General features: G+C 38.9%; 1 protein-coding gene across 3 annotated transcripts in view; it reads right to left on the bottom strand.

Moving 5' to 3' along the window:
• LOC118890791 (rho GTPase-activating protein 11A-like) overlaps positions 1–24421 on the bottom strand; it is a 32451-nt gene extending 8030 nt beyond the window's left edge. The window contains exons 1-9 of one of the 3 annotated variants that reach the window (XM_036844074.1): positions 24411–24421; positions 18466–18986; positions 14299–14369; positions 12408–12504; positions 11620–11873; positions 10780–10943; positions 10467–10613; positions 2600–2674; positions 1641–1805 (exon numbers count right to left, since the gene is read on the bottom strand). In XM_036844074.1, the coding sequence (XP_036699969.1) occupies positions 1641–1805; positions 2600–2674; positions 10467–10613; positions 10780–10943; positions 11620–11873; positions 12408–12504; positions 14299–14369; positions 18466–18594 (1102 nt within the window). In that variant the 5' untranslated portion in view covers positions 18595–18986; positions 24411–24421. Of the gene's footprint in view, positions 1–1640; positions 1806–2599; positions 2675–10466; positions 10614–10779; positions 10944–11619; positions 11874–12407; positions 12505–14298; positions 14370–18465; positions 19039–19309; positions 19369–24410 lie in introns of those variants that run through there. The other 2 variants (XM_036844077.1, XM_036844075.1) reach the window with 2 other exon arrangements.
• Between the last annotated feature and the right edge of the window lie 3214 nt (positions 24422–27635).

The following is a 27635-nucleotide window of genomic DNA, read 5'->3' as shown; positions in this document are numbered from 1 at the left end:
GATAGAACTACAGACGTAGCTTCAGAGTTCTTATCATTACACTTTAATGAACCACAGAGAACCTGAAGGACCATAGAGAACAAGTTGCTATTCTGTTCACCTTTTTAATAAAACAAACAAGGAAAATGTAAACCTTTCGGATATCAAAAGCGAAAGAGAGGCTTTTGGGAAGAAAACCTCATAACCCAGCTAACAAATTCAAATTGAAACTCTTAACATTGTCTGAAACCAAAGAAAATCTAAAAGAATCAGAGGCTACTCACATTTTGTCTAAATGTGACACAAATATGAGATGGAAGACTCTGGGCTTAGAGTTTCAATTCATTTTGGGTTGACCATAGGTTAATACGAGCCAACTTGTATTCTACACATGCTAAAGGAGCCAACTCAATCCAAGATCACACTAACAAAAATTTGGTATTCAAATTAGCATGATTATATTTTTCTCTGGAGGCTCTGGTTGGCCACATTAGGAACTTATATTTCATTTGGAATAAAATGGCTGGGCTAGTAAGGGATGTAGAAACCATGCCATAAGGATGGCTTTTTATAAAAGCCACTTGAGTATAAAACTTTAAAAATACTGCCCCTCCTTGGGGCTTCCCTGGTGGCGCAGTGGTTGAGAGTCTGCCTGCCAATGCAGGGGACACGGGTTTGAGCCCTGGTCTGGGAAGATCCCACATGCCGCGGAGCAACTAGGCCCGTGAGCCACAACTACTGAGCCTGCGCATCTGCAGCCTGTGCTCCGCAACAAGAGAGGCCGCAACAGTGAGAGGTGCGCACCGCGATGAAGAGTGGCCCCCACTTGCCACAACTAGAGAAAGCCCTCACACAGAAACGAAGACCCAACACAGCCAAAAATAAGTAAAATAAATAAATAAATTTAAAAAAAAATATCGCTCCTCAAATTAACCCACAATGGTACTTCAATGGTAACACCCCTACTCTGGATTCAGAGATGCTCAAACGCTGGTGACCTCAACTCAACAAAAGACAGCAATCCAGCCACAGCTACAGATCCAGAAGTAACTAAAGTAGAATTTAGGATGTTCAATCACGTAAAACCTGAGCACAGGGGCTTCCCTGGTGGTGCAGTGGTTGAGAATCTGCCTGCCAATGCAGGGGACACGGGTTCGAGCCGCGGGCTGGGAAGATCCCACATGCCGCGGAGCAACTGTGCCTGTGCGCCACAACTACTGAGCCTGCGCGTCTGGAGCCTGTGCTCCGCAACAAGAGAGGCTGCGATAGTGAGAGGCCTGCGCACTGCAATGAAGAGTGGCCCCCGCTTGCTGCAACTAGAGAAAGCCCACGCACAGAAATGAAGACCCAACACAGCCAAAAGTAAATAAATAAATTAATTAAAAAAAAAAAACAAACCTGAGCACAAGTGCTATCCTATCCACAGTGACCCATAACTTTCAATAGGCATGGCAGTAAAACACACACACACACACACGCTAATTATACTGAACCACTGTCTATTTTAAAAGTTAGGGGACTTTATAAAATTCAGAGATTTGATAAAACAGAGAATAAAACTCTGGCTCCTAAAGGGTCATATTAATATGAAATAGCACTTTGCCCAGAATAGGCACTCATGTTAATGTTTATAACCCAATTATATAAATTCTATTTGTTACCTGATACTGGTGTAGAAGTGCTACTGAAGAGATTACCTGGCAACAACTCAAAGTTAAAATTGTGCTTGATGGACTTCCTTTTCTTACTTGAGAAACCATGGGAATCTACCGGTAGTTTACGCTTAGCATTTGGTGTAAGAATCATTGGTGAAATGGATAGCTGGGCTGAAAAAAAGAAAACTTGTTTTTTCTCCCACAAAGTCGATAAAATACAAACACTTTATATAATTTCTTCTTATAAAGCTATTTCTTAGAACCAAAAATGGGGGGATATGTTTACATTATCAAATATATATTATAAAACTAAATTAACACTATGCAATTACTTAAAATAAAAACAGTGAAGTTGCAAAGAGGCAAGATTCTTAGTAACTTCAACACCAAATAGACTAAAAGATGCATATAATTCACATTAAAGAGTATTAAATAGGCATGAAAAATTATAATCAAGGTGTTGAAACAAAAACTGATCTAAATATTTTTGCTTTTCATCATAACTGAGTATTAACCAGTTAATGTCTTCAATCTAGAAAACAAAACAAGTAATCAAATTTTCTATTGCTGGGTTGAATAATTTCAGCCACAAGCAAACCAAAAAAAAAAAAAAAATTGGAACAAATACTAATAAACTTCTGGTTCTAAAATAAAAATGAGATTGAGTTATTTTCACATGTTCAATATCATCCAACTTACAAATGGAAGAACGTGATTCAGAAGATCAAAGATATAACGATAGACTAAAATAAATTCATACCTACAATTTTAGGTTAATTATATCCAATGTAATTATATATTATGTATTACATATATATATATCCAATGTCATAATATTACAGTACAATATCTCCACTGAAAATTACATTTGGAATTGATTAAACAAAATAAGTTAGGTAATCATTATCGTAATTTTTGTATAATATATATAAATGTCCACTTAAATAAATATATATAATACCTACCAGTTCTTTCCTGTTGAGGTGTAATAGAGGGTGTCCTGTTAGATTTAAGTTTATTTAATGCTCCACTAACAAAATCTGAAATGCAAGGCATATTTATAATCATATAATCAATTATAACAACATTTACCTAACTTTCATCAATAATTCATATTGCTATTTGTGGTCTTTTAGCATCTAAGTTTATATCAGCTTATATGTTTTAAAGTCACTTAAGGTCATTTAAAAGGAATTATTTCAAAATAGGGGAAAAAACTAAAGGATATATTTGTATTCCATTCCCCTTATACTCCCATATCTCTCAAAAAATAAATAAATAAATAAATAAATAGGAAGACATTAAATACAGAATGAGGGACTTCCCTGGTGGTCCAGTGGTTAAGACTTTGCCTTCCAATGCATGGGGTGTGGGTTCGATCCCAGGTCGGGGAGCTAAGATCCCACATGTCTCACAGTCAAAAAACTAAAACATAACTTTAAAAATGGTCCACATCAAAAAACAAAAACAAAAACAAAAAACATACAAATAAATAAATACAGAATGAATTGTAAAACAAGTATCTATAATGTATAGAAAGAGTATGGAAGAGTAAATCATTACTTTTTGAGGAAGGAAAGAAATGGCATTAAGAGAGGAAGCTTTGCAAAGGAAATAAAACCTGGACAGTGTTCTGAAGGATTTGTAGGTGTTGATTAGGGTGGAAGGTAGAATTCAGGCAAGGTGACTAGTATATGCAAAGGTATGTAAGAAAAAACAGAATTTATGTATACTAGAAACCAGGAGTTTGATACCGCTAGAGCAAATAGTGAACAGTGGATATGGTAAGAGATAAGTCTTGTGTATTAGGCAGAACAGGGCTGTGTGTCATTTTGAAGAACTTGAACTTCTCCAAAGGCAAAAAGGAACAAAGTCATCATTTCTGCACTTTAGGAAAATCACTTTGGCAGCAGTATGACAGATTTATTGGAGGGTAAGCCTCCTTGGATGGAGACAGGCAAACTAGCTAAAGGTTCTTCTAAGTATGCTATTCAGTCATTCAACAAATATCTATTTTGTACCTATTATATGTCAGACACAATGAAGATACAACAGTGGCCAAAATATGAAACAGTGACCTTTACAAAACTTATTCTATTGGAGGAAACAAACATTAAATATACTAAGGAAATAAATACCTATTGACAAATGGGTAAATAGTGTGAAGTACAAATATAACAACGGATTTAGATTGTGGAGTTAGAGGAGGTATCCTTGAGGAACTGGTATTTAAGCTGAGACCTGAAGGAAGAGGGGGAATTAGCCAGGCAAGAGAAGAAGGTCTGAACTGAGGTAGGAGCTGTGGAAATGGAGGCAGTATTAAAGGTATTTAAGAGATCAAAGTGATAAAACTTGGTAGACAGTGGGATGTGCAAATGAGGAAAGAGCAGATAAGGACATCTAGAATTCTGATTTTGATGACTGAGTAGACAATGGTGCCATCCAAAGAAACTCAACAGGCCAGGAAAGAATGGAATGACATACTCAAAATATTTAAAGATAAAAACTGTCAGCTATATCATTCAGATATGAAGGAGAAATAAAGGGTTTCCCAGATGAACAGAAGCTGAGGGACTTCATCAGTGCTAGACCTGCCTTACAAGAAATGCTGGAAGGAGCTCTTCTACCAGAAACAAAAAGGCAAAAGTAAACAAAATTTTGAGTAAGATGATAAACAGAATCAGAAAATTGCAACTCAATATCAAAATAAGTTGTCAAACAATTCTATAATAAAGGTTAAAGGGAAAAAAGCAGTAAAACTATAGCTACTTCAATTTGGTAGAGAACACAAAACATAAAGAGACAATTTGAGACAACGAAAACATAAAAGGTAAAAGGAAAAGGATGAAACTCATATAGGCAAATGAAGGTAGTAAGATGCTATTGGCAGAAAAAGGACTTTTATCTATAAGACAATTTATACAAACCTCATAGTAATCACAAAATATAAATCTAGAGGGACTTCCCTGGTGGTGCAGTGGTTAAGAATCCACCTGCTAATGAAGGGGACATGGGTTCGAGCCCTGGTCTGGGAAGATCCCACATGCTACGGAGTAACAAAGCCTGTGCGCCACAACTACTGAGGCTGCGCTCTAGAGCCCACATGCCACACTACTGAAGCCCGCATGCCTAGAGCCTGTGCTCCGCAACAAGAGAAGCCACCGCAATGAGAAGCCCACACATAACGAAGAGTAGCCCCTGCTTGCTGCAATTAGAGAAAGCCCTCGTGCAACAATGAAGACCCAACACAGCCAAAAATAAACAAACAAAATAAATAAATTTATTAAAAAAAATATATATATATATATATAAATCTAGAGCAGAGACACAGAACATAAAAGAGAAAACTGAGAAAAACATCATAGAAAACCACCGAACCAAAATGGCAGACAGAAACACAAAGAAAAAGAAACAATGGAGATACAGAACAACCAGAAAACAAAAGATAAAATGGCAGTACTAAGTCTTCATCTATCAATAATCATCCTAAATGTAAATGGATTGAATTCACCAATCGAAAGACAGAGTGGCTGGATGGATTAAAAAACAAGACCCACCTATATGTTGCCTCCAGGAGACTTACTTCAGCTCTAAAGACAAACATAGGCTCAAAGTGAAGGGATGGAAGATGATACTCCAAGCAAATGGCAGCCAAAAGAAAGTGGATATAGCCATACTCATATTAGACAAAAATGACTTCAAGCTAAAAAAGTTAACAAGAGACAAAGGTGGACATATATAATGATAAAGGGGGCAATTCACCAAGAAGAAACAACAGTTAATATATATGCACCTAACATATGAGTGCCCAAATATATAAAGCAAGTATTAACAGACCTAAAGGGAGAAATTGACAACACAATAACGGTAGGGACTTTAACACCCCACTTACATCAATGGATAGTTCATCCAGAAAGAAAGTAGCAGTTTTAAATGAAACATCAGGCCAGATGAACTCAATAGATTTATAAAGAACATCCCATCCAAATACAGCAGCACACACATTCTTCTCAAGAGCACATGGGACATTCTCGTGGATCGACCATAATTTGCGACACAAGTCTCAATAAGTTTAAGAAGACGGATATCATATCAAGCATCTTTTCCGATAATAATGGTATGAAACTAGAAATCAACTACAAGAAGAAAGCTTGAAAAATCAGAAATATGTGAAGACTAAACAACATGTTACTGAACTACTAGGTCAATCAAGAAATCAAAGGCGAAAAACAAAACAAAACAGGTGAATCCTACCAAACATTCAAAACAGATTTAACACCTATCCTTCTCGAATGCTTCCAAAAGACTGAAGAGGAGGGAGCACGTGCTAACTCATTTTATAAGGCCAAATTTCCCTGACACCAAAACCAGGCAAGACAATGCAAAAAAAAGAAAATTATAGGCCAGTATCTCTGATGAACATAGATGCAAAAACCCTCAACAAAATATTGGCAAACTGAATACAACACTACATTAAAAGGATCAAACACCCGCAAATCAATCAACATGATACACCGCATTAATAAAATGAAAGATAAAAATCATATGATCATCTCAATAGATGTAAAAAGCATTTGACAAGATTCAACATCCATCTGTGACAAAAACTTTCAATAAAATGGGTATAAAAGGAAAGTACCTCAACATAATAAAGGCCATATATGATAAACCCACAATCAACCTTATACTCAATAGAAAAAAGGTGAAAGCTTTCCCTCTAATATCAGGAACAAGATAAGGATGCCCACTGTCACCCCTCTTATTCAATATAGTATGGAAAGTCCTAACCAGAGCAAATAGGAAAGGAAAAAATAAATACATAAAAGATATCCAAATTGAAAGGAAGAAGTAAAACTGTAACTATTTGCAGAGGACATATTTTATATATATATATATAAAACCCTGAAGACTCCGCTAAAAACCTATTTGAAATAATAAGAAAACAATCCCATTTTACAATCACAACAAAAGGAATAAAGTACCTAGGAACAAATTTAACCAAGGAAGTAAAAGACCTTTACATTGAAAATGCTAAGACACTGTTGAAAGAAACTGAAGAAGACACAAAGAAATGGAAAGATACTCTGTGTTCATACGTTAGAAGAATTAACACTATTAAAATGTCCATAGTACCTAAAGCAACCGAAAGACTCAATGCAATCCCTGTCAAAATCCCAATGACATTTTTCATGTCAACAGAATTAAAAATCCTAAACTTCATATGGAAACAAAAATTCCTGAAAAGCCAAAGCAATCCTCAGAAAAAAGAACAAAGCTGAAGGTATCACACTCCCAGATTTCAAATTATATTACAAAGCTATATAGTATTCAGAACAGCCTGGCATTGGCAGAAAAACAGACACATATCAGTGGAACAAAATTCAAAGCCCAGAAATAAATTCATACATATATGAACAATTAATTTATGACAAAGATGGCCAACAGGCACATGAAAAGATGTCCAACATTACTAATCATTAGGGAAATGCAAATCAAAACCACAATGAGATACCATCTTACACCTGTTAGAATGGCTATTATCAAAAAGGCAAGAAATAACAAGTGTTGGAGAGGGTGTGGAGAAAAGGGAACCCCTGCACACTGTTGGTGGGAGTGTAAATTGGTGCAGCCACTGTGGAAAACATTATGGAGATTCCTCAAAAAATTAAGACTAGAACCACCTTATGATCCAACCATTCCATATGAGAGTATTTATCCAAAGAATATGAAAACACTAATTCGAGAAGACACATGCACCCCTATGTTCATCGCAGAATTATTTTCAATAGCCACGATACAGAAACAACCTAAGTGTCCATCAATGGATGAACAGATAAAGAAGATGTGGTATATATATACACAATGAATACTACTCAGCCATAAAAAAGGACAAAATCTTGCCATCTGTGACAATATGGGTGGACCTTGAGGGTACTATGCTAAGTGAAATAAGTCAGACAAAGACAGACAAACACCGTATGCTTCCACTCATACGTGGAACAAAAATCCCAAACAAACTAAAACAACCAAAATAAATGAACAAACCAAATAAACCAAAACAAACACATAGATACAGAGAACTGAGTTATGGTTACCAGAGGGAAAGAGAGGTGTGGGAAGGGCGAAACAGGTAAAGGGGGTCAACTGTATGGTGATGGATGGAAATGAAACTTTTGGTGGTGAGCACACCATAGTGTATATATAAGTCGAAATTTAATGTCCACATGAAACTTACAATAATGTTATAGACCAATGTCAGATCAATAAAAATACATAAACAGTAAATTTTTAAAAGGGAAGGGGGAAGCTTGCTGGATAAGACATTTAGGCTGGGTTTTGACAAGTGGATATTATTTGAACAGTAGAGGTAGATGGAAGTAAAAAATTATATCAATAAAAAGTATAAGCAAAAGAACAAAGTGTCTGAAAAACAATGAATAAAGAAAGCAGTTTGACTAAAGTGTAGACTGCACAAAGGAGAGACAGGATACAGCAGAAAGGCATGGTAAAGCAATCCTATGAAAGATCCTTAACGTCAGGCTACACATATCAGTACTAATGAAAGTTTCTGAAGGGCATGCATGTGAGATACATGATTAGAGTTATATATTAAGAATATCAGCCTTGACAGCAATAAGCAGGGCAGATTCAAGGAGGAGGCACAAAGACCAAGAAGGAAATTCTTACAGTAAACACTGCAGATAGAATCTTACAGAACCTGAAAACTGTGTGAATATAGATGGTAAAGTAAGAGTTAGGCAACTATGGCTTAAAGCTGTGACTAGAGAATGGTGGTACCATTAATAGAAAAAAGAATTTGAGAAGAACCAGTTTAAAGAAGGTGAAGATGATCATTTCAAAATGCTGAGCTCAAGCACCAAGGAAAAGCAGAAGTGTGATGTCTGCCTAGTAGAGACTTTTACTAAAGTGGTTTGACATTTGTGAGATAACAGTGGTAGAGATTTAAGTGTTCATCTATTTAGATGCAATAAGTGAAACTTACAGGAGTGAATGAAATCACAAAGGGAAAAGGGTAATAAAGATGATCTGTATCCAAGAATATCTGAATTTGGGGTAGGGAGTTTTATGGGTTGAATTGTGTGCTCCAGAAAGATATGTTTAAGTCCTAACTCCCAGTACTTGTGAATGTGACCTCACTTAGAATTAGGGTCTATGCAGATGAACTCAAGTTAAGATGAGGTCATTAGTACACCCACTGGTGCCATGACAGTTCAGAGGCCGATCATAAGAGGCCAAAAAGTGGGTGGTACTCCAACTCCTGGAAATCCCCTCCCCTCCTCCAAGATAGTTAGAATATTCCTCCCACTTGTTAGCCTATGAAATTACCCAGCCCATAAAAACTAACGACCCTCACACCTCAGGGCCGCCGCGCTCGCCCTTGGAGACAGTCTACCTATTGCCTTCTGAGATGGCCCACACTCTGTCTGCGGAGTGTGTATCTCTAAAATAAACCTGCTTTCACTTAAAAAAAAAAAAAAAAAAAAAGATGAGGTCATTAGGGTAGGCCCTAATTCAATGTGATTGGTGTCACTACAGGAAAAGTTGGACAGAGAGACACCTAGGGAGTTCGCCATATGACAACACAGGCAGAGACTGGAGTGATGCAGCTGCAAATCAAAGGATGGCAAGACTCGATAGCCACCACCAGAAGCCCGAAGAGGCATGAAAAGATTCTCCCTTAAAGGTTTCAGAGGGAGCATGGCCCAGGTAACACCTTGATTTCAGACTTCTAGCTTCCAGAACTGTGAAGCAATAAATTTTGATTGTTTTAAGCCACCCAGTTTGTGGCACTTTGTGGTACTTTGTTACAGTACCGTACTGTACTGTACAGTACGGTACTGTACAGTACAGTACTTTGTAACAGAACAAAGAAGGCATAAGGGAAATCTACAAAGGAGGCAAAAAAAAACCAGAAGGAGGCAAAACCATACAAGCCAAAAGATTCAAAAAGGCATTGGACAGTTAATAGCAATTGGTTCTGATACTCAAAAGATAAGAAATTTCCTAAGGCAACAGGAGGAATAGCCTGTCTTCCGGATCAAGAAGATTAAGAAGTCTCATGATTGATTCCACCATGAGGAAACTTTGGTTCTTTTTGATTCTTCCTTGGTAACATTTCCTTCATTATTTAGTTCATATTACTAATTCATATTATTGTTTCAAATCATGATCTCACACATGGACTATTGCCACACATTTCTGACTATTCTCTGTACCTCCAAGTCTCAATTCTCCAAACCAGATGATTTTCTAAAATAGTGTAATCATGTTATGCCTCTCTCCAAACTTTCAATGGTCCTCCAATACCCAGTTTAATGTTCTAATTCTTTAGTGTGAGTTCAAGCTTATCATAATACCATCCTAATCCCTAGGATGAGCCACTCAAGTCATGCAGACATAGATTACTTCTACCTTACAGACACAGACATAGATTACTTCTAGCTTACAAAAATCTTTCTTCATAGCATCCTCGAATAGGATACAAATATTCTGACCCTCCACCCAGTTCTCCTAGATTCTACCCATTCTTCAAAAAGGTTCAGTTTAACTTTCTTTTTATAGTGTCCCTGGTCATTACAACCAGGGAACTTTTCTCCCTGGAATGCAGTTTATGTTTGTGCTAAACATCCAGCACATAATATCAGATTATATTGTCATTTTTATTTTTCACATGCATATGTCATGCCTCTCCAACTATGCTGTAAGCACCAAAAAGGCATACACCATAGCTTATGCTTTTTTATGTCAAACACATTTCAGGCAAAAGCAAATTGCTGTACGTCCACAAACAGGACTGCCACGACCACTTACCTCCTACACTTTGTCTTCGCTTTCTCTTATAGTCACCAGGAGTTTCATAATCACCTTCTTCAAAGCCTTCTAGTGATGGAGTAGCACAGAGATCATCAATACCCAACATAGCTGGTATCTTTCCTAGGATAAAATCTGGAACATGCCCTAAACGAAAATGTTCACAGTTAAGATTTTTCCTCTACTCCCCCTCAGAACATTTCAATAGTATATAGCCACTTTCTAACAGTTGTCTTCATAGTTCACTTAGAAAAAGCTGGGATCTCCCTCATTTAAACAAATCCCATTATTTAATAATGCAACTACATCTTACCAATATCTGATGCATAATCAATAAGAGTTTGTACTACTGCAGCCTGTAATCGTAGCTTCTTTTCTGTGTTAGCAGACATCTTCTCATGCCCTTCACTTGTCTGAAGAAGATTTGGTGCAAATATCACAGCTAGATTGCTGCTATCCATCTTATTCTCACTGCACCTTAAAGGAAAAAAGGTTTTATGAGATGGAGCTAAAGATAAAAATACAGAGTTAAAATAACTTATTGGGCACATTTTGAAGACCTCTTATTTTATCAATTAAATACAAATCAAGATACAGTTACCCTTCATCTACCCATGTACATGACTGGCTTGAAATAAGACAGAACCAGAAATACACAGCCTCTCTGTGCTTAAATATATGTCATAAAAACATTGCTACCCATAGAGTTCACGCTTTGTTTTTCCACACAAATTGAACACATTTCTTTGATTTTTCAAACCCACACACAGAAAATTCAAAGTACTGAAGGCAGCAAGTATGTCTAAAACAAGCAGGCTCAATGACAGCAGGGAGAAGGGACAAATTTGAAAAGCAAATCGCAAATATTTTAGAAACACAATAATCTGAAGCCATTCAATGGACTAAGAAGCCTATAAACACCAATAAGCCATTAAGGCATTCAGCAGGACAACCCTAAGACAGCAAGGAAAGATTATATTTGGTATATTGTTTTTAAAAATTATACAGGGTACACCTCTTATAGTAAGGAAAAATATAATATTTTTAAGAAAAATTTCCATGCCAAATGAAATTTAACTTCTTATCATAAGGGTAAATCTAGCTAGTTGATAAATTAAACTACCATCTCCCAAAACTTTTAGTTACTACTCACCTAAGAGAAACTTTCCTGAGAAAATTAAAGAAGTATCTTAATATATCAATTGTGTGGTCAGCCATAAGACAGGAAAGCAACAATGTAGCTTTATTCTTCTCCTCCGTTCTTAATTGTTGAGCTTTGAAAAGTGCTTCATGCAAATCAGCTGGGAGAATGGGCTCTGGCAATTCCCTAAAAAACTGCTTAAGAAGCCCTGCAATATCACAAGGAGGTGCAGAAGACAGGCATCTTTCACCATGATCCAGTTTATTCTGAAATAAATACAACAATCTTGAGCGTTCAGGGGCTTAAGGGTTGAATGCAAACAAAGTATCTATCCTTTCTTATACTCTAAAGAGCTTTCTTTAATATATTTCTCTGAACTCTTGTTTTAGTATTTATCACTTCTCTTTAGAAGGCTAAAAACAAAATTTAAAAAAATTTTCATTTCATATAGTACATTATAGGAACAAGGACCATGAATTTGGAAGTACTCTGTAAACTTTTAAAGCATTATATAAATAGCTTGATTGTGACAATCATTTCACAACATATACATATATCAAAACATCAAGTTGTACACCTTAAATGTATTTGTCAATTATACCTCAATTTTTAAAAAAAAAGCATTATATGAATGATATACATTTTGGAAAAAAGAAAAAGGGTTCTTCTGCCATGAAAAAAAGCTATCTGCAAACTCAATTTCTGTCCATAATTCATGTAATAGTTCTAAATATTTCAATCCTAAAAACCAAATTAAAAAGTGGTACAAATGAAAAATTATAGTTCAAGAATATGCTTACCTTTAGTGCTTTTAGACGAATAACAGATCCTGATTTCCTAAAAAGCCCTTCTGTATGAATATGTTCTTCTAAAGATGTGCAAGCATCAACAAGAAAACTGAAAGAGAGAACTCTTTTTAGGTGGTAAGACACACATCTCACTAAATCCTATTCTCCTGCCCGAGACTACACCCCTTTCAGCTCTGATGCTACAAATCCCTTTAATCTCTGTGATAGAAGGTTACTTTTAGTTTTCCTTCTTGCTTCCTAAATTCTTCTCTAAAGCCCATCTTTTTACCCATGACAACTTCAGTGAGCCCGCTCAATCCTTGATCCTTGCCAATCTTAATCCATTTCTCTGCTTCTGCTCAGAGCACAAGATTTGTCTTTTTTTTACTGCCTTCACTTCTTCATATCCCAGTCTTTGCTCAACCCTCTGCAATCAGACTCTTCCCCATTACACCATCAAGATCACTAATGGCCTCTGCCTTGCCAAATCCACGGTCAATTCACTGTCTTTATCTTGCTTGTCCTACCAGCAGTTGATATACTCGACCACTCCGTGATGATCTACTCTTCTTCACTACACTTCTGGAATTTCTGCTGTCTCCCTGACTGCTCTTTCTCAAACTTCTTTTCTGGCTCCTCTTTTTCTGCCAGACTTCTCCATCCTAGGATCACCCAGGGCTCTAAGGCCTTCTCCATTTCTTTACCTATTCTCTCTCCACAAGTGATCTTGCACAGCACACATAGCTTAAAAAACCTACCATCAACTACATTTGCCCAAAAATAAGGCAAGGCTTTGTTTTTTTCTCACCAACATTACCTGTCAGAAAGTCAGATATATCCATCCCAGTCCTCACAATCCTTCCCACATCTAGAGGTGTGTGCTCAATTTCTTTATACTGAATAATTTTTAACAATCAATATTGGCTTTAGATGCTTAGGTAACAGCTGGTAACAAAAAATTTGAATGGATGTCAGCTGCAAGCAAATGAAAGCATTGTACTGGTGCATAGTGGCTGAATGTTGCAGAGTAACTGACAGAAAAATTTTCTTTTTAAAAAAGCGGACACAGAAACTACAACAAAAATTTAGTCATTATTACTAGAGATATGACTGCAATTCTAAACGTTGAAAATCATCATTAAAAAAAACCTTTCATAGGCCATTTAAAAAGCAAAATAGTAAGTGGTTACCTCATGAAGATTGTGAATCTGTATCTATAGGGTGAGTGAGGGAAAATTGTTCTAAGGCAGCAAGGTGTTCAACAAATACTTTTGGACAATGCACCAATTAAAAACCTAAGTTATTAGACTAGAGTAGCCAGAATGAACCTTACTTTGGATAGAGGGGAAATGAATTAGTAAGAGCTAAGGTAGTATCTTTCTACTACGCATTTTTAAACTATTTTCTTAAGCCGTAAACTTCCCTAGCAACTTCTGATGCAGTTAGTCCAAAAGGTTATTTACAAATAGTGACACAGAAAAGCTCAAGTGTTAAATAATTTATATTCACAAATACTCCAATAGTTAAATATTCTTTTGTCCAACATTTCTAAGACAAAAAATATTAAAATTATAAATGAATTGGTAGTTTAGTATATTACTGAGTATCAAAACAGCAATGAAAAAATAGGTACAGAACGGAAAACTCTGCCTTAATAGAACAAAAATAATTTGCTTTCTAACATTTATTCATCACTAAACCTTAAAATTCAATCCTGAAAATGAGTACAAATTAAAAAGTTAAAATATGTAAAAGTTTAAAAAACAACTTTTAACATTAGTTAATGTTGAGAAATAAAATCATTTGCTAGTTCCAACTAATTGTGTGCGTCATTCAACTATTTATTTTTAAACATTCCAATACCAGTTTGAAATATTTACTCTTCATTTCAAAGTTTGCTCACCTTGGAATATGTCCATATTCTGGAACAACAGACTGGGGCAATGCATTAAAAGGTACTCCAAATATTTTACCCTAAAATGACAAAGGCAGTTACTCTAACACAAATATTAGGCTCAATATAAGTTTTCTTAAACATTAGGCAAATTAAAAACCTCACAAAATAAAACAAGATAGCAGAAATAAACTATTGGTCAAGACAAAAAACAATTACATCAAGTATATTTGTTAAAAAGTAACTACTTTATACTAGATATTATGCTAGGTGCTGGGAGCACAAAAATGGTCAAGATAGAGTCACTGCCCTTAAGCAACGCAGCAAATTCCCTCAGTTTCCAATCCCACAACAGAAAATCAATCCATTTAGTGTTCAGTAAGGAAATTCTTAAATAGAATTTGGCCCAATATGCTAACATTTCTGGAAAATACTACAAGCTCCTTTAGTAACTATATAAATACCGACCTTAAACTTTCTGTTGGTCACCTTATAAATACTAACTTGAACAAAAGGCCAAATTGGCCGATAACAGTAATTCCTGTCACTCAGTGAGTACTTCCTAAAATTATATCAGGGTGGTTACTTTTAGACCTGATTATCTTTTCCACAGTCAATGGGAGAGTACTAATCAAACTGTTCTGAGGTATCCAAGGAAGGGATTCTGCAAACAATTTAAATTTCATGTCGTACTTTCAAAACCAATTTTAAAAAGTCAGAGTCGAATGTATTACTCGCATTCAAATTTTAATACATTTGAAGATCCCAAGAGTACATTTGTATGTTGGTTAACTTGAGTGTTTGTGCACACCTCTGAATAAAGAATCTGCCACTATCTTTGGGCATATATTCAAACTTCTTAAAAACGAGTCACTGATTAAGAAGGTTGTAGCTTTGCCTTGGACTTAAAAGTAAATTCAAGGGATTTCCTTGGTGGCTCAGTGGTTAAGAATCCGCCTGCCGGGGGCTACCCTGGTGGCGCAGTGGTTGAGAATCTGCCTGCTAATGCAGGGCACACGGGTTCGAGCCCTGGTCTGGGAAGATCCCACATGCCGCGGAGCAACTAGGCCCGTGAGCCACAATTACTGAGCCTGCGCGTCCGGAGCCCGTGCTCCGCAACAAGAGAGGCCGCGATAGTGAGAGGCCCGCGCATCGCGATGAAGAGTGGCCCCCGCTTGCCGCAACTAGAGAAAGCCCTTGCACAGAAACGAAGACCCAACACAGCCAAAAATAAATAAATAAGTTAAAAAAAAAAAAAAAGTCTTCCTTGAAAGTGACTGTTAAAATTTAAAAAAAAAAAAAAAAAAAAAAAAAGAATCCGCCTGCCAATGCAGGGGACACGGGTTCGAGCCCTGGTCCGGGAAGATCCCACATGCCCGCGAGTGGAGCAACTAAGCCTGCGCGCCACAGCTACTGAGCCTGTGCCCTAGAGCCCGTGAGCCACAACTACTGAGCCCGTGTGCCACAACTACTGAAGCCCGAGTGCCTAGAGCCCGTGCTCTGCAACAAGAGAAGCCACCCCAAATGAGAAGTCCGCGCACCACAGGGAAGAGTAGCCCCTTCTTGCCGCAACTAGAGAAAGCCCGCACCCAGCAACAAAGACCCAACGTAGCCAAAAATAAATAAATAAATTAAAAAAAAAAATTCAAGCCTGTATATGTCTGCTTATATGAAATTAGATTAAGTGGGCATACCTAATCACTCATATGTTAATTTCGTTTAGATACATCTGCTCTCCATGAATGCTCTTGAAGCACTTGTGTTGTAAGAGCACCTTATTTAACCTGTTACTTATAATAAGAAATCATTCAGGGAATTCCCTGGCGGTCCAGTGGTTAGGACTCCACGCTTTCACTGCTGTGAGCCTGGGTTCCATCCCTGGTAGGGGAACTAAGATCCCACAAACCACGGTGCAGCCAAAATCATTCAGCATTCTTAATGATTTGACAAAATCTTACTAGTCCTTTTTCAAGTAGCTGGCTCAATTTAATTGACGAATATAGAAAAGACTGTAGCACAGTGCTTAAGTGAGCAGGCTCCTAGAGGCAGGACTGCCAAGTTTTAAATCCTGGCTCTTCCACTTACTAGCTGAGTGACCTGGATTAAATGATCATTCTCTGTGCCTCAGTATCCTTATATAGGTCTTAAGTCATAGAGTTGCAGAGAGAATTAAATGAATTAAAAGATGTAAAACATCAGTGTCTGACAAAGCAAACATTCAAAGAATATTTGTTGTTGTTACAATTATCATTTCAAGGTGAACTATTAAAAAAAAAAAAAGTTAGGGGGACTTCCCTGGTAGTCCAGTAGTTAAGACTCCGTGCTTTCACTGCAGGGGGGCACGGGTTCGATCCCAGGTTGGGGAACTAAGATCCCGCATGCCGCATGGTGCAGCCAAAAAAAAAAATTAAATTAAAAAAAAGAAAGTTAGTATGGGCAACCCCTTATTTGGGTAAATCAGAATTTTCTTGATACTGTGCAACCAAACAAAATGCAAAAATAAATCAGATGCTGAAGCTGACTGTAAGTTTACAAATGTCTTACATAACCAGAATTCAGGGTTGGTTTTTTTTTTTTCAAGTCTCATTACGCTCAATAACTGGCTTCACAAGTTAGTGCTACAATTTAATCTCATAAAATAAAACTAATAACATGCTTTTAAAATTTTATGTATTAGAACATCACTTACAATATCATCTTTAAAAAGATGTCTGTCTAGCACGTTTCTTAAAGAGCTCAAAATTATCATTAGATAACAAACACCAAAGAGCCAAAGAAATCTAGTATTCAAATAATTACCTAACATGTTAGATCTTGTTCGTGTTAACACAGTGATCTTCTGTATTTCTCTATTAGAATATTTTTATTAGGGTTTCTAGCATGACTACCAATTAGGATGAGGACCTCTGATTATCATAACAACTCGCTGAATAAGTGGCATGTGACAGGCATTGTGTGCTAGTATCATCTACAGATCTTATAATTTTTTTAAATCCCCTAAACAACTCAACGAGAGATACCATTCCCCTTTTATAGAGTAGGAAACTAAAGTTTAGGACAAGCAGCCCAAGATCACACCCCAAGTAGGGGTAGAGCAGGAATCAAACTCAGGTCTATCTGACTCTAAAGGCCAAGTGTCAGTTTTTCTTGAGGGGTAAGAAAAAAATCTGCATACAAATTCTTTCATATACTTACAAAACCTACTGTATTTGAGATCTTGGAAAGCCAGTTTTACAATCAGAAGAAACCACTTAGTTTTTAAATATAAACAAGTGTGTTGCCAATAAGTTGCAAACAACAAAAATAATTTCTCCAGAATTTATAAGCTGTTAAGAGGAATATAAATTATTTGTCAGTTTTCTTCTCCAAGTACTTATTTTCTTTCAGACACTATAAACTATAAGAGTTATGAAAATTAATTTTTAGTTTTCATCTGTAAGTATTTAGAAAGCACCATATAATTAGGCAAGTAAATCTAAAACAAAATGCTTTATATTCAACTTATTTTTCACAATGAAATTCTTGATGATTCTGTAGAGATATTAAAATCTCATTCTAAATCCCCTAATCTCAACCACCCAAAAATCAACAGCTTCTGAATCATTCCACTGTGGTTTCTCAATTTACTCGTTTAAAAAAAAAACCTTTATGTCTCAAAAATATGATACAGCCAAGCAGCAAGCATGTTCTTTTCAAATCGGTGAATATAAAGTTATTATCTAAAGCCTATTTCTAATACTGTCACACCTCATCTACTGATTCGTTTAGAAAATGTACTGGTACCCCTTGTCCCTCTCCAAATGTTACTCACACAGTGGTGGTGGGGTAGTGTTTGTCTCCCTTCCCACGTGCAACTTGTTCAAAATATTTACAATAACTTAGCAGTATCTGGAGGCATTTTTAATTGTCACAATTGGAACACGCTACGGGCATCTAGTGCCTAGAAGCCAGAGATGCTGCTAAACATCCTATAATGCACAGAACAGCTAACCCCAATGTCCCCCAAAGAATTATCTAGTTCAAAATGTCAGTGTTGCTGAAGTTGACACACTTAAACATATTCTCTTTTGGATCCATACAGAATGAACATTTTAGCATGACCTGGTAATAAGTGATGGTAGGGAATACGTCTGCCTCCCCCCTTTTTTAAACTAAACCTCTTTCCTCAGAACTTACCACGATTTCCGTGGCTGCTGTCTCCGGTCTCCTGCGATCGCACTGCCCACGGCCACCCTTGACCTTAATGCCATAAACAGCCCGAAGCTGCTGTACAACGGCCAACCGCACCAGCCTCTGATCCCACATCCCGGACACGTCGCCCACTCTCCGAGGTGGGATCTGAGTCCTGACCCTCTTTCGCCACCAAGTCTTCCAATTTCCGAACACTCTCAGTTTTGCGCTCAGCTCCGCTGCCTTCTGGCCACGTCTGGCACTCTTCCGGCCCCGGACCCCAGCCACCTCCACGGCTTTTTCCTTGCTCCACCAACCGTCTTCTCTTAGCCCTTTGACCTAGCCACACCTCACGTTTCCTTCACTTACACCGGCATTCTTTCTTATCACTTAATCCTTTCAGCTACTTACACAGACCTCCCTTTCTTCCAGATCCTTTCGGTTCCTTGTACCACGCCCGTTACCAGCTTCTCACTATTTCAGGCTACCTTCCTCCAAACCTCCCTTCGCCCTCGTCTCTCTCCGAACTGTAAAGACAACCCTTCTCCTCGCCCCTCCAGCGCCCCCCCCCGCAGACTCAGCTGGGCGTTAGTCCCTGCGGCCCCGAGTCCCCCGCCCTAGCCCAGTCGCCGGACCAGCCGGCTGTTCAGGGGCCTCTTCCAGTCCCGGTCCCCGCCCGGGCTGGTGGCCGCCGTCACCCCGTTTCACAGGCTGCTCCTTCCCTCCTCCATCAACCTGACTGCCGCCCCCGGCCAGCACATCCGGGTGCGCTCACTGAAGTCAAGTGTCCCTCCTCATGCCTCCGCCCCACCGCGTCGACAGACAACCGGAGACACCGCAGCCGGCCCACCTTCAGTTCCAGTCCAGCCTCAAACGGCAGCGCCAAAAAACGTTCCACACTCTGATTGGCCCGCTCCTCTTTTCAAAATCAGGACCCCCGGAAGGTGGCCAGGAACTGCCTGTCTAGTGAGTTACGGGCAAAGGGGCGGGACCACGAAGGGTGTGGCGGGCAAAACTAAGAAACACGAAAAGACGAGTTACACTTGCTCCTTCTTAGCCATATGTTGGAGGAAAATACTGCTTATCGTGTATTTTAAAACACCCGGCCTGCTCCTGAGACAATATATTCGGGGATATGTAATAGACACCTCATTCTCATTTTTTTCAGAACTTGGCTGAGGCGGAAGGCCCTTTTACGGGGAAACCTGTTCTACGGAACCGGAGGGGAGACAATTTGGGTCAGAATTCACAAACGCTGATTTTAGTAACCCTCAGCCGGGGCGTTTGGTGGGAACGTCTGCTATGGCAACTGGTCCATACTTGGCGGGGGGCTGATGTGACGCCCCAATCTTAGCTCTTAGGTAGTTAAATACAACAAAGAAAACCTGTCATGAGAGAGTATAGAGTGCGGGAGGAATGCGAAGTCCGCGGAAGGCGGCAGCTGCAGAACCTTCATTTGGTGGGATATGGATTTAGGACACCAGGGAGGAGCCTGGCTCCGGGCCCACACAGTGCAGAAACCTTGCTTATCTTGTTGACAGACAAGATTGCACATACTCGGCCCTCGTTCCCGGGCTGCTTTTCCATTCTCAAACATCAGCAATCCCATCAGGGTGTTTTCTGTCTTTTGGGGTTGTAATTTGTTTAGGGCTGGAGACTTGGACTCAAATACTACAGACAATACAGCATACATTTACTACCACCCTTGCCTCACGCCCATGTAAACTTGGTAAGAGTATCAACAGAACTTTATCTGCATTATCCACTTGTGTGCCTATTACCTAACTGTGCCAGGGGCCAAATGCCTATTTAAGGACATGAACGGATTTAAGTGGGAAACAGTTTTCTTAGAAGCATTTTGCTCCTTTTGGAGTTCAGGTCCTTAGGTGTGCTACCCTTCTCAATCTAAAGAGGATTCTCTGAAGAAGTGGGAACAAAATGGAAGTTAAACATTTTGCTTTATTTTAACAGTTGTTTATTGAGCCCCTGTTATGCAGTTTGGTATAGGATGATGAGCAAAACCAGACACAATTTTGGCCCTCGAAGGGAGCGGGGAAGAATATCAACCAAGTAACTATATGAATGGGGGCATAATTATTAACTGAGAGGCGTGCACTAGGAAAAGAATATTATTCCATGACAGGGTACAATGAAAGATCCTTGATGGGGGAGGGGCAGTGTTCCAATTGACTGATCTGAAGAATCAGCAGAAATTAACTTAGTAAAAAGTGAAGGTGGGATGGTGGAATGGGACCAGCATTTAGGAGACAAAGGCACTGCAGAAAAAGCCATCAGTTTTAACAGGAACCAGTGCATCAGAGGCTATGCTGAACCCATTTCTCCTCTTCTTGCTTCAGACATAACTATAAAAAATTACTTATGTTATCTTTAGCCTCCTCCCGTCCCCAAACTTCACATTGTTTTGGGCTTTAGGACCCCCTATGTATCTTAATATTAATTTTTCTAACTATGTCTTAATGCTTTTTTAAAGCTGAGCTCTTTGATTTTGTGTTTTGTCCTTTCTCTTAAGATGAAAATATTAGTTCTTAATGATATTAACATAATTACTTATTTGCTTTATCCATGTATATAAATATATACACACATATACATATATATATATATAACAGAATAGGAATAGTAATATTGCTAACATAAGACTGCTGAAAGAAGTTTAAATTTGTATTTTTTTTTTCCTTCACATTATATCCCATTGGAAATGTACAGACAAAATATTGTGTTTTAAATGAACTGGACATACATCTTCTCTTTGGTTATTATGAATGTACCGTAGTTTAATCAACCAGACCTATATTGATGGATACATGGGCTATTGCCAGTCTTTGCTATCACAAAAAGTTACTTGCTAATGGATCTTTAGCATAGATTGGGACAAATGGGATTACTAGGTTAGAAAGTAAAAGAATGTTATTTTCTTTATTATTCCCAAATTCACCTTCATAGAAGTGGTGTGATTTTGTATTCATACTAATAATATATGAGTTCCTATTCTCCCACATCCTCTCCCATAGAATGGATTGTCAAACTCCTAGATTTTTGCTAATATGATAGGTGAGAAATGGTATCTCAGTATAGTTTTGCATTTATCTTTTTATGAATGAGATGGAGCATCTTTTTGAATGAATAAAATGAATGCATATAATGAAACGTGAGGATGAATCTGTTAAGGAATATGGAAGACACACAGCTATGAAGTGGAAAAAGCAAGGCACAGAAGACCATGTGCAGTATGTATGTAAGAAGGGGTAGAAATACATACACAAATGTAAACTTGCTTATATTTTTAAAAATAAACAATGGAGGGGACTTCCCCGGCAGTCCAGTGATTAAGATTCCACACTTCCACTGCAGGGGCCACAGGTTCGATCCCTGGTCAGGGAACTAAGATCCCGCGTGATCCCACATGCTTCATGGTGTAGCCAAAAAAAAAAAAAAAAAAAAGATTAAAAAAATGGAAACGTAAATCAAAATCTAATAAAAATGGGAACCAATAGGGGAAGAGCAAGGGGAGGGAGAGAGCAGGAATGGAAGCTAGATTTCTGAATATATCTTGTCTTATAGTTTGACCTTGGAGTCATGTAAATGGTTAACATGTTTAGAATATAAAATAAAGTTTAAAAGCAACCACTGAGTGGAAAACAAACTGAAATAAGTGAATCAACCTTTTCATCTGTTTCTATTTCAATTTTATTTCTTTTTATTTGACTTGTCCATCGATTACCTATTTTCCATCAAGATGGCCTTCTTTTTTAAAAAAAATTTAGAAACTTTTTATATATTAGCCCTATGTGATATGGCTTGCACTTTTAAAAACTAACCTTTATTGGACTTTTTGCTTTGCTTGTTTAAATTATAGTTAAAATAATCAACCTCGTCCCTCACTGAGACTCTGAATGATAGGAATGTTTTCTCCACTCCCAAGTTACAAAATAATTCATTTATTCTGTTTTAAAAAATGCCAGTTTTTAAATGCCAGGTTTGTTTGTTTCTTTTTCTTTTAAAATATTTAGATCTCTGATCCATTTGGAATTTATCCAGTGTAGAATAAAGAATGGATCAAATTTTATCATTTTCCATATGGCCACCCAGTCCTAGACATTTTAATTTTATCTCACTTCAGCAACCCCCCACACCTGCCTCTGAAGGTAGCAAAACACTACTACTGAATGCCCACAGAGTACCTTGACTGGGTAAGGGGAAATCGCTTTTACTTGAACATTAGATTATGCTTTTATTATTTTATTTTCATTTTTATTTTTGGCTGTGCTGCGTGGCTTACGGGATCTTAGTTCCCCTACCAGGGATCGAACCTGGGCCCTCAGCAGGGGCAGCATGGAGGCCTAACTACCGGACCACCAGGGAATTACCTAGACTTTGCTTTTAGTTAGTGCCACTAGATGGCACACATCTTTTTCTTTAGATATCTCACTTAGCTCTCTTTTCCATGAAATCAATCACGTATCTGCCAGGGGGCCTCCCTAAATTTTCTTCTTGCACCCCTGCTTGGGAACAGGTGACTCGGGTAGCTTTTCAAGTCAGATACAGAGCGTTTCTCTGTAAAGCTAAAGTGATTGTCCTTGAAATCACTGCCTCCAAGGCCTGGCACATCGCACAGACACAATTTCATTGATGAATAAACCCAAAACATTTGGGGAAATGTCTAAAATTCAGACTTGACTAAAATAGAAAATACTACAATGATTTTCTCAGGTCACTGGAGCTCTCACCAGAATAATGGACACAGCGATGCTTCACCTGGATCCCCCTCCAGGGCTGAGGTGCTTGCTTTCCCTGGCTCGCAGGAATGTTGGCTACAGATGGCTCACAGCCAAGTCCCCTGTGAGAAGTGAGAGCTGCTCTCACAGAAGGGAGCTGCCCCACCCCAGATGATGCCTCCTGGGGGCGGTCTGCAGTGTGCTCACCGTGTCTGGTTTACGTGGGGGGTCCGTTGGCCTGGCCCCTTGCCTCAATCCAGGACAACTGAAGGGCCTCCCAGCTCCGGAGCTTCCTGTGGGATGGGCTGAGGCCTATGTGGCAACCGTATCGCAGCTCAGCCTTCCCATCTGTCCAGCCCTACTCTCTTCACTCCTTTACTCTTGTTATTCCAAGGGTTTGACCCAGTAAGACTCCTGCTCACAAATCTCCACCTCAGTGTCTGTTGTTCAGGCAGCCCAACTTAAGATACAGGGTGGAAGGTTCTCCCTAACCAGTGCTCTCAACTAGAGTCTTGCTACCAAAATGTGGCCCGTGGACCAGCAGCACTGTTGTCAACACGGAGAAGTTAGAAAAGGAGAAACTCGGGTCTCACTCAGACCTACTGAATCAGAACCTGCCTTTTTCTAAGGTTCCCAGATGATCTGTCTGTACACTAAAGTTTACGAACCTGTGGACTAGGCTCAAAGGACAATGGTCTAAGTTCAGAAATGCTTCTTCCTCTGGGTTATTAGGTGGGAAAACCAAACAAAATGTTTTGTTGTATCTTGTATTACACAAATTAAACAAATAAAAGTGGGGGGCATCCAGAGAGTAAATGTCATCATCTGACTAGTCAATTTTAGGTCTTTTAGTCTCAAGTCACAGGGTTTTTTCTTGCCTTTAAGATTGCCTTGTGTGGTGTTCCGATATCCAAAAGAATAGTCCAGGACTTGTGCCAACCCTGAAACGACTGACAAAAAATGTCAAACAGGGCTTCCCTTGTGGCGCAGTGGTTGAGAATCTGCCTGCCAATGCAGGGGACATGGGTTCGAGCCCTGGTCTGGGAAGATCCCACATGCCACGGAGCAACTGGGCCCGTGAGCCACAATTACTGAGCCTGCGCGTCTGGAGCCTGTGCTCCGCAACAAGAGAGGCCGTGATAGTGAGAGGCCCGCACACCGCGATGAAGAGTGGCCCCCACTTGCCACAACTAGAGAAAGTCCTCGCACAGAAACGAAGACCCAACACAGCCATAAATAAAATAAATTAAAAAAAAAAAAATTCACCTATGCTGACTCCTGTCCCTTCCCTTCTTAAAAAAAAAAAAAAAAAATGTCAAACAGAGAAAAATAGCCTTCTGAGACTTGTGAGTGGAAGAGACACATACAAATTTCTGTTCTGTTCTAGAGCAAGAAATTCAAGCTGCTTTTTTGGGGGGGAAGGGGGAGCGTGGGGGAAGGTAGGAAAAATGAGATGGAAAAAGATAATGATAGGTAAGCCAAAATGATAAAATAAAAACTGTAAGTACAGAAAAGCTTAAGAATTTTTCTGTCTTTGACAAAACTACGAAATGGACAGTTTAATAGTGCCATCAACCACAGTACAGGCTTGATTAGATAAGTTATTGTGCACCAATTACATAGATGATATATTTATATTGATTGATTTGGAGGGTGTCCAGGATATAATTTGAGAAAAGGAAGTCACAAAGTTGTGTGTATAATATGATTGTTGTGCTTTATATGTGTATATGCAAAGAAAAATGGAAAGATATTAACAGTAGTTATGTCTGAGTGGTAACTTTGCAAGTGACTTTTGCATTCTTCTTTGTGCTTTTCTGCTATTATCATTTGAATATTTCATAATGGGTTTATTGTTAGGGGTTGAATTGTGTCCCCCCCCCAAAAGATGTGTTGATTTCTTAACCCCCAGTATCTAAAAATGGGACCTTATTAGCAGATGTACTTAGTTAAGATGAGGTCATACCAAAGTAGGGTGACCCGTTAATCCAATATAACTAATATCCTTGTAAGAAGAGAAGAGACACAGCCATGTGAGGTGAGAACGCATTTGATGATGAAGAGAGAGACTGAAGTGCTGCATCTGCACACCAAGAAACACCAAAGATTGGTGGCCACCGCCGGAAGCTAGGAGGAGGCGAAGAAGGGTTCTCCCCTACGAGTTTCAGAGGGAGCACTGCCCTAGCAACCTTGACTTCTAGTTTCCAGAATTGTGAGAAAATAAATTTCTGTTGTTTGAAGGCACCCAGCTTGTGGTACTTTGTTAAGGTAGCCCTAAGTGACTAATACACATGTTACTTGATAATCATTAAAAAGTAAAGTCATTGCCATTTTGAGAATTAAATGGAGCTATAATTGAGGTGAAGGAAGATGACACTTGTCAGCCAGCACAAAGGTGACTTCTCTCACAGAACCTTCCCTGACAGTTCAGAGGGCAACACCAGAGTCCTTGTCCGGAGCAGCTATTTGCACGCCTTACATTTTCTCCTCCAGGTCTAAGTCCCACAGGTGGGCAGGGGCCAGGTTCACGTTCACTTCCCATGAAGTGTAGCCCTGAATTTTGAATAAAGATCTTAATGAATGCTCTTTGAATTACTGAATGAGGAATTCCTATTAGCAAGAAAAGCTTTCCCTCCCACTCTTACAGAGTAGGATAAACAAACAAACAAAAGCAACAAAACACCTAAAGGATGAAAATGGAAAGACTCTAGATTTGGGAAGAGAGGAAGGCAGGGGAACCAACATGTCTATGGGCACAGACTCCAGATTCCTAGTTGTGTGGAATGTTAAAAAGATCTGTCAAATAAATGTGGGGATTTAAACCAGTTTCCTTACCATAGGGTCTCTAGGGGCCTTTAATACACCATTGTGCATTGGGACTTTCCAATAAGAGGAGGGAGTTGGACTGCACTTCCTAGTATTTTGCTGTTAAATTCTTTTTCTCATTATTTCAAAGCACTTGGTGGTTAGTGTCTGAGAAGTGACCTTTGGTGCCCTGTGCACCGTGTTCATGTAAACCCATTGAGACACCCTTCAGCAATGCTCTTCTCATTATTGGTGGGCTTTCCTATCTCTATACCCACACTGGGTCTGCAAGCTTTAGTCAAATGTTTATGTGGTCTCTCAGATCTAAGAAGTTTGGACATAGTTGTAGATCATATATGTTTCCCATTAAAGGAAGGAGAAAATAGAGTGGGTATGAGGAAAGTAACAGTTTGAAATCATCAAAAGCCTTTCAAAGACAGACGTTCCATCAATCTAAATATCCCTGGCAATTCTTGCTTGACCCTTGGAGTAAGCAGACAAGGATAGGGAGGTTGATGCTACTCTTCAGAGTAAGACCCGGGTAACGTATTCTTTGGGTCCTCTAAGAAACTGATGCCAAGACATGATTAGATGTGCAAGAGAATTATTGGGGGAAGTGCTTGTGAAGGATAAAGGAGAGGAAGCAGGAGCAGACAGGGAGAGCCTTTAGATCCTGAGGCAGTTCTGACACCCGTGAATGTGGAAGGGGAAAGAAGGAGGATTGGGTAAGAACCACCTCCAACCACAGCACAGTTCTAAGAAATTTTGGCCAGGCTGATGGGGAGTTCTTCCCTTAAAGTCACATGTTAGAGGAGTCCTGTGTCCCACAGGAATGGGCCAGCACTTGTAACCCTCAGTCATTGGCTGGGAGCAGCCCGTGGTGCTAATGCTGTGGTGGATCCAGAGGGCCCGGGGCAGGGGCTGTCCCTCAGCTATCCTCCTCCCAGCAGGAAATCTGAGGGCTGAATCTTTATGGCCACCAGGGAGAGTGAAGTCAGATGACCAGAGTTTGAATTCCAGCTCTACCACTTAATTATGGGAAAGTTACCTAACTTGTCTGAACTCCAAATTCCTCATCTGTAAAATGGAAATTATTAGAGTATCCACGTCATTGGGTTCTTATGAGACATTTACATGACTCATGAAATTCTTAGTATTTTGCCCAGTGCGTTGAAGACCTCAATAAATGTTAACTATTATTATTACAGGTACTTGTAGCTGATACAAACTCAGAACTCTCAGCCCTCAGGGAATTCTGACAGCTGGAGGAAATGCTGAAAGGTAGGAGAAGTCTCTACCCTGTGTGCCATTCCATGTGTAGAACTCTTCTCCAGGACCTTTCGAATGTGATCCTTTCTCTCTGCTCCTTAGAACAAAGGCATTCACTTCCAAATGCTTAAAATAAGGGAGAAGGACAGCATCCCCATTTCCCTGCTAGACTGACATGGCTGGTGTGAGGCTCCCCCTTTGCAAGATTCCCTTGAAGAGTTTAGTGTGTTTATCTATTTGTTCTGTCTGCCTCATGCAGAGGTCAATAATGCTGTAAACAGAGAAGAGCTCCAGGTTCAGTTAAGCAAATTACAGAATACTGAAAAAGTCATGGCAGTAAAGTACATTACTATAATCCACAGAATA

The sequence above is a fragment of the Balaenoptera musculus genome, chromosome 2 (genome assembly GCF_009873245.2).
Source record: "Balaenoptera musculus isolate JJ_BM4_2016_0621 chromosome 2, mBalMus1.pri.v3, whole genome shotgun sequence".
NCBI classification, from domain to species: domain Eukaryota; kingdom Metazoa; phylum Chordata; class Mammalia; order Artiodactyla; family Balaenopteridae; genus Balaenoptera; species Balaenoptera musculus.
The sequence above is the reverse complement of the archived record's forward strand: the minus strand, read 5'-3'. Positions and strand labels throughout refer to the sequence as shown.